This window comes from Elephantulus edwardii, unplaced genomic scaffold (genome assembly GCF_000299155.1).
Source record: "Elephantulus edwardii isolate Elephantulus edwardi_28Jun2011 unplaced genomic scaffold, EleEdw1.0 scaffold00111, whole genome shotgun sequence".
Lineage (NCBI taxonomy): Eukaryota > Metazoa > Chordata > Mammalia > Macroscelidea > Macroscelididae > Elephantulus > Elephantulus edwardii.
Genome location: NW_006399861.1, coordinates 10,811,965 through 10,820,226, shown reverse-complemented (window position 1 = coordinate 10,820,226; position 8,262 = coordinate 10,811,965). Strand labels below are relative to the sequence as shown.

Genomic DNA, 8,262 nt, shown 5'->3' with positions numbered 1-8,262 from the left:
AATAAAATTTAATAATAAAAAAGGTTTATCGAATCTTATAGGGCCTCCACAAGGAAAAGATGGATAACCCATTATGAAATAGGAAAAAGACATGGAAAGACTTTTCCCAGAGGAAGACATTCAGATGGCCAACAGACACATGAAGAAATGTTCAAAATCACTGGTAATAAGAGAGAGGCCAATCAAAACCACAGTGAAATACCATCTCACCCCAGTAGGACTGGCTGGAGAGGATATGGAGAGTTTAGAACTCTCATACAGTGTTGGAAGTAAAATCGTAAAATGGTACAACCACTCTGGAAGGCAATTTGATGTTTCCTCAAAAAGCTGAACATAGATATTCCATATAACCCAGCTATTCTACTGCTAGGAATATACCCCAAGAATATAGAACTGAGACACACGCAAAGATTTGTACACTAACTTTGTTAGCAACATTATTTGCAACAGCAAGAAAATGGAAAGAGAACAAATGAAATTCATCAACAAATGAATGGCTTGAGACATAGTATTCACATGATGGAATATTATGCAGCACTCAGATACAATGATTTTAAAAAATACTGTATAACATGAGAGAGGCTGAAGGGACAAATACTGCATAAGACCATTACCGTAAAAATAGAAAGATGATTAGTAAGATATTTATAAAAATCCAAAGGGAAGAGTGGGGTGGAAGTTGGAAAAGGGGACAATAATGAGGTCAGGGAGTTTAGTGGGCAGAGCAAGGGCTGTGTGTGAAAGAATTAGGAAAGATCTAGCGGGTACCTGAAAAGATGGCCTAATAGCGGGCATAGATTAATGGTGATTAAGGTTTTAAAACACAGTATACGAAGTTCCAAGATGGCGGCGGAGGCAGAGACAACGTGGTGAGCTGCCGGAGCAGCGGACCACTTGGAGGAGGGCCACTATGGCCTTCTACAGACCTCTGTTTGCTGTTAATTTAACAGTTAAACAGTTGCTGACTGGTCTTCAGTGAAGATCGAGGCTCAACAACAGGAATTCAAGGATTCCCAAGGAGGAATGGGTGAGCCCCACAGCTCCCATCCCCCTCCTGACGAGTCCGTACCACACCACCGCTGTAGCTCCATGAGGCTCCCATTGCCGGAACCCAGGGATTCACTCACTCAAGATGGATGGTGGGCACTGGGCCGCCCCGAAACTGGTGCAGTGGAGCCACCACACTGCCGCAAAGTGGACTTGTTCCTGGGAGAATTCTTGGAGCCAAGATGGCAGCAGCAGGAGGAGCAGGCAGCCGCCCGTGGGAGACAAGTGCTGCACACGGGAGACATGCGCTGCAACTGGCCGCCTGCGGGACACGTGCACCTGGCTGCCTGCAGGTTTGGGTTTCCTTGGACAGGTCAGAGAAGAAGATCACTGATACAATGGATTGTTGAAAGTCACTGTGAGTTACCTGATGACACTTCATAGTGGCAGCATGTCCAAGAGGACCGACATCCTAAATGCACCACATATTTTGATCTATTGAATGCTTCTGCCAAAAGCTGTTTAGACCTGGGGGGAGGCTGTTCACAACTCTCAGGTTCCCTTTGCCATTTATAAACGGGGAGGGCAGTGACACCTACTTCAAATTACAGTATGACCACTTATGGGGGGGGGTAAAAGTGGTGGTGCTGGAATTGGGGATGCTGTCCCTGACCACATAGTCTTCGGTCAGGCGAGGGGTCCAGACTGGTGTGGGGGCAATTGGAGGGGGAGTGTACCAGCCATCCCCTGGGGGGTGTTGCCCTGCTTGGGGTGCACCATCTTCAGCCCCCAGCTTGGGCGAGCTGTCATGGCCCTCAGGGTGAGCTCCTCAGTCCCCAGGTTGTGCCATCTGACCCTTGGGTAGAAAAAAATGCCTAGGGTGTCCAGAGAATTTTATCTAGGCTACTTTCTGCCACCCTCTCCCCCAGTAAACCTGAAAGTAACACCCCCAAAGCCCTTCTATTTGTAACTCACAAGTTTGTTCTAATACAACTGCCAGCTAAGGAAGCAAAGGAGGATGGAGCCTCTGGGTTCAACTAGCCATCCCCTTTGGACCCACCTGGGAAAACACTTTGCAGTCCAGAGGGGAGTAAATGACAGGAAAATATCTTCTAACAGAACAAGAAGGCAAGCAGCTTTAACAGAAGACCAACAGTAAGATGATAAAGTGTCCTCCCTTTCCCCCTTTACATCAATGCCCCCTGTTCAGCATGAAGAAGCCAGAGAGTCTGCATCCAGTTCCCAAATCAATAAGACAGTTGGTTTAATTGTCATTGGAATGTGCTTACCATTCCCCCGTAGCATCTGGTCCCCACTGGATCCTTTTCCTTTCCTTCACTTGCTCCCCCTGCCGACCAAGTTGTGCAGCTCTGCAACTGCACCCCTGCAATTTTCATCCCTGCCCATCCTCACCCTTCTGCCCCAAACCCTCACCTCCTTGTACCCCCAATATGTTTTTTCCCAATAAAATACACACACACACACACACACACACACACACACACCCCAAACAAACAAACAAACAAAAACCCAAACCAAACCATACAGTATATGGGAATGATCATGTGAAACATAATGTGAATAGAAGAATGTGTGAGAGACAATGTATATAAACAAAACATAATATGTACAAATTTTGTATGCAAGCCAATATAAAGAACAGATTAGAGGTGATATATGATTGAGTATTATGGTTAGCACAGGAATCCAGAATTAAGATTGCATAGAGAAGTGTACTCGTGGTGGGGGGTGGGGGGAAGGGACGTGGGAATTGTATACTAATGAAGGCATTTTTTCCTTTTTTTTTCTTTTTTCTCTCTTTGGAGGGGGAAGCGAGCTGGTGGGGAGGGGTGGGAAGGGAGAAAATTGCGGCAATGAATGAATGGAAATCCAAAACCTCTGTAAAAAAAATAAAACAATAAAAAATTTAATTAAAAAAAATACTTTAAAAAACTCACAAAAGAGCCTGTGACCCAGCTCTGGCAAATTGTAGGTAAAGAGAAACAGGTTTAAGTGAAGAAAAGAATATTTTTGAGAAGTGTGGACTGCAGCCTCCAATATGGATTGAGGCTCAATGTCAAGAAGACAAAGATTCTCACCACTGGACCAATTGGCAGCATCAGGATGGATGGTGAAGAGATTGAGATTGTACACAGCTTTAGTTTGCTTGGCTCCACAGTCAACTGTCTTGGCACCAGTAGCCAGGAAATTAAAAGGCGCATTGCCATGGGGAAGTCTGCTGTTAAGGACCTCTCCAGAATACTGAAGAGCAATGGTGTCTCCCTGGAGACTAAGGTGCGTTTGATACAGGCCATGGTCTTCACAATCACTTGTTATGCTTCAAAGAGTTGGACAATGACCAAGGAGGACAGAAGGAGAATTGATGCTTTTGAGCTGTGGTGCTGGAGAAGAGTATTAAGAATACCATGGACTGTTAGGAAAACAAACAGATTTGTCCTGGAAAGGGTTAAACCGGGTGACTTCTTGGAGGCAAGGATTCTGAGGCTCCGTCTAACATACTTTGGACATGTTGTGAGGAGAGACGGGTCCTTGGAGAAGGACTCCATGCTTGGGAGGGTGGAGGAACAGCGCAGGAGGGGAAGGCCCTCTATGAGGTGGATTGATTCAGTCACTGGGGTAATCAGGATGGGAGTGTCAGAGACAGTGCGATTGGCACAGGACAGAGCAGAGTTTAGGGCTGTTGTACATAGGGTAGCTATGAATCGCAAGCAACTCGACGGCACATAACAACGAAACAACAACAGCTTTAAATTCAGTCATAGAATCATGAAGAGACAAGCTTGAGGGGAACCAGGATGCAGAGAAAGAAATGGCACATTGATGCCTCCTTTCTTGCAGTTTCCACCCTGAGAACACACAGGCAAGGTCTGAGAGCAGGCAAGGTCTGAGAGCATCAATAGCCAAGCCTGTGGTCACTTGGCTCTTGTCCCTGCTGCTTATGTTTTGGGGATTGTGCCATCGAGTCAGAACTGACTCATAGCTGATGCTGCAGCAAGTTTTCAGAGGCTATAATTCATACATGAGGGGAGTATCTATCTTTCTCCCTCAGAGCAGCTGTTGAATTTGAGCTTGCATGCTTTTGGGTTGGCTGTAAAATCCCTAACCACTAAACCACCAGAGGTAGTGTTTCTAATGGAGTAATTTCCTTAGATAAGAGGAGGTTAGAAATATGGAAGTGACACAGATCCAAAGGTCAGCTTTTGCCACTTGTGTCTATGGGCACTAGCTCTGTAACTCATCTGTGGGCTCACCCCTGATGGACATTCTCAGCATTTTGGAAATACCCATGATGCAAGGTCCTCAGGCCAGCCCGTGCCCCCTACTCCCTCTCACAACCCTCAAATACACGCAGGAGAAATGGCCTAATTGTAACATCATCACATTTGTTGAGTTTTCCTACAGCAGGCATGAGTCACAGGTTTTGTACAGGCCACTTCCCATTCTCTCCACATAAACACTTGGAAGGTGCCCCATATGGCCATTTTCTACATGAGGAGCGGGGTGAACAGGAGTCATATGTGCAGTACACGACCCTGAGCCCCTCAGGTCCTACTCAGTTTCCCTGAGGCCAGCCTGTTCAGGGCTGTCTAGCCTCAAGCCTTCTGTCAAATAGACCTATGGTGCTTGTTGCAGAAATTACATTCCTTGATCATGTAAGAGGAGCTGATGTGGCAAGAGAAGGTCTCCTCTGAGGGATGTGGTCAACCTCCCTCCCAGCATTCCTGGTGGCCTTGTCTGGCCATGTGAGCTTGCCCTGAGGCTATGAAGAAGCTGCCCTCATGGGCGGTGGTGGAGATACTGTTGATGTGGCCTGGAATGCCAAGACTGTGTGGTGATGACTTCCAAGGGTGGAGCCCTCCTGGGTGAAGATGCCCTAAGCACATTGTGCCCGTCCAGTTTGGGTTTGGAAGGCCCCTCGGTGCCTAGTCCCAGCTCCAGCCCCTACTCCCAACAAGCATGGACTGCTGAGGAGTGCTAGAAGGTTCCACAGGGGCAGTGTTCCATGGAGGCAAGGCCTCCAGCAGGCTTCCTCCCTGAATTCACTTTCTCCATGGAGAGGGTCCTTGCAAGGTGAGTGTCCTGCTCCTCACTTCAGGCACAAGCTCCTCCTCAGGACCAGGGTGCACTAAACCCCTTGGTGGCCTAAAGATACCCCAGAGGACTGAGGAAAGTCTTCCTGTCCTTGGACTGAAGAGCAACTGGGGCTATGGGTGGACACAGGATAGGGACAGCTCCCCACACTGGCTGGGCTGGAGGTCTAGGATGGTGTAGACCCACCCTTTGAGGACTAACCAGCAGAAACAGTGCACCGGGGCTCACTGGGTGTGGGTGTCTTCTGTGCTCTGTGTAACATGCTCAGGTACTTCGTTATCATGTCTTTAACATGTGAGCAAATGATACAGAGAAGCCCAGAACATCCTAAGTTCATAGAGCAGGAAGCACAGAGGTGCAACCAGAACCAGGCAGGCCTATCCCTCCCCACACTCCATAGTCTACCTCCTGTGTAGGACAAAAGAGTACTTGCTGGAGTCCAGGTCTGGAGACGGAATTCTATCTAACAAGTCTGGATTGGTTGAATGACTCACCTAGTCTTTCTGGAAGTTTCTGGATGAACCTGGAGAAGTCATAGAAAAGCCTAAAGGATCCCAGAGAAATCTTGAGGAGCTCAGAGCAGCCCAAAAGACACTACAGAAACCCAGAGCAAAAGAGGCACAGAGGAGTCCTAGAAGAGGCTGGAAAAGCCCCAAGGAGTCCAAAGGAGTCCAGAGTGGCCTGACAAAGCTCAGAAATACCCTGGAAAAGTCCGGGGAAGCCCTAGAGGAACCCAGAAGTAAACTAGAGGAGCCTCAGAAGAATCTTGGAGGATCCTAGAGGATACCTAGAAGCACCCTAGAGGAGCCTACAGAAGCCTAGAGGAGCCCAAGAGGAGCCTAGAGGAGCCTGGAGGAATCCAAAAGAGCTTTGAGAATCATAAAGTTTATCTTTCTGACTGTTCACTCTTGAGACCACTACCCTTGTCAAGTGCCTTTAAACAGATCTGAGGAGGACAAATAGCACATCCAGAGCTCATCCTTCTGGTCTTTGTTTTCTGCCAACATCTATCTGACATCAGCAATGATAATCCTTGTGTGACCTCTTCTAAATCCAGATTGAATTTCTGGCAATTCTCTGTTAATTTGCTAGCCATTTTAAAATAATTTTCAGCAATTTTGTTTTCATGTGATATTTATGGTAATTATGATATTTCCACATTTTGTTGGACCAACACTTTTATGAATGGACATAAATATGGACCTCATTCAGTCAGTTGCCCAGGTAGCTGGCTTCCAGATTTTTGCACAGCCTGGTGAGCACATCCAGGTCTGGAATGTGGCAATTGGTATTCCAGTGATTTCTGGGGCCTTATATTTTGGCAATGCCTTCAGTGCAGCTTGAACTTATTCCTTCACTATTATTGGTTCTTGATCATATACTACTTCCTGAAATGCTTCAGTATTGATAATTTCTTTTTGGTATAACCACTCTGTATATTCTTCCCTTCTTACTTTGATACTTTCTTGGATATTTGTCCATGATATCCTTCAGTACTACAACATGAGGCTTAAATTCATTCTTCAATTCTCTCAGCTCTATACCATTTACAGGTAGATGGAGAGAAATGCAAAAAAGAGAAGAGTCTGGTAATGGCCTGCATTTGACATGAGCAACTTGGAAGATGTTCTTTATGGAGCTGGAGACACCCTGAAGAGATGCAGACTGGAGTTGGGGCACTGGAAACTTGCTTTAGCCATGTGACCATCTCTGGTAGCCAAGGAGAGTGGGATGCTGGAGACTTGAGTTTAGTGAAGGCTGCTTGGAGTCTTGCCTATGGAAGCATCAAGATGAGCCAGGATCCTTTGGTGATGCATGTGTGGTATCTGGAGTAGCAAGATGAGAGGGAGCTGAGTTGGCTGACAGGACTGAAAAAGGAAGGGGACCTGTTTTGCTGAGCACAGCCAGTATCCATGAAGACTCCTTCCCTCTTCCCCTTAGCTTGTGTACTTTCCTGAGAATTCATCTTTTGATTTCTTGACTGCTGGTACCAGAAGTGTTCACTGGAGGCAGGGTAGACATCTTCCAGATGTTCTGTTTTAGGGAACAGAGAACTAAGGGACCAGGCACCTATGAACATCCCTGTATCATGCCCACTTTATATCAGGCAGATGGTACCAGACCAGATCTTCCGGTGTGGTGAGAGAGGATATGTTGCCCTCCACCCCACCATGACCTCCACCCTCAGCGCTCCCTGGCTCCTTCAACTTCGCCTCTGGCCATGCTGAAAGGAGTGCAGGTGAACTGCCAGTCTCTTCTCTCTGCAGAGGTTTTCATGCAAAGAGATGAAGACAGTCCAGAGCTTGTACAGTCTGGAGTGGGTGTGAAACTTAGACTGGGCCATAGAGGACATGATCATAGAGGACAGCCATCCTGCCCACCAGGCCTTCCTGGGGTGGGGCTGGGGCTGTATGTCACAGCACCTCATGTTCCCTGCTTCCACCAGCACCATTTCAGGGGGTAGGAGAAAGACGGTGTGGAAGTGACAACTTCCCCTCCTCTTGTGCTTCTCACCTGGCTGGTCACTCTGGATCAGGTTTGGACACCTGGGGCCTCTGACAGCAAGATAAAGCCTTTTCTGATAGCTGAGTTGCATTGCGGGGGGAACACTAACCCAGGAGTCATTTGGATACAGCTACACATCAGTCTTCTCTACTCCCCACTTGCACCTTAAAAAAACAACAACCCCAAACACACAGGAAAAGAAAGTGCCTTCAGAGTTAGAGGCAAAGAGCAGCTTCCTCCTGGGAAGCCTTCCTCTTTCCTCCTTTTTTGAAGGTCATCCTTCAAAGACCCAAGAATTTAAAAACCAGAAAATGAGAGAGAGTTCAAAGTGGGAGGTCAAGAAATGAGGACCTCAGGGCCAGTGAGCAATAAAAACAGAACCTAGCAGCTTCCAACCTTGAGGCAGGCAATTCTGCTCAGGTGAAAGTGCCAAGATGGAATATTGCAGGACATGTTGCCAGTGATCAAAGCTCACAAGGGATCCCTCTTTCTCTCACCACTATTTTGTGGGACCCAGAAGATGCCATTTAACCTCCAGGTGATGTCTTTGTGGATGAGGGAGCAAAGAGTTGTAATTACCAAAACTTCTCTGTGTGGTTTTGACTCCATTTCTGCCTCTGGATACCTAAATGTCTCCTCTTTTTCTCACCTACAGTT

At 47.1% G+C, this 8,262-nt stretch overlaps 1 protein-coding gene across 1 annotated transcript in view; it reads right to left on the bottom strand.

Moving 5' to 3' along the window:
• GCK (glucokinase (hexokinase 4)) overlaps positions 1 to 1,102 on the bottom strand; it is a 20,776-nt gene extending 19,674 nt beyond the window's left edge. Inside the window, exon 1 of the mRNA XM_006892171.1 lies at positions 1,070 to 1,102. Coding sequence (XP_006892233.1) covers positions 1,070 to 1,102 — 33 coding nt within the window. The remainder of the gene's footprint in view (positions 1 to 1,069) is intronic.
• Between the last annotated feature and the right edge of the window lie 7,160 nt (positions 1,103 to 8,262).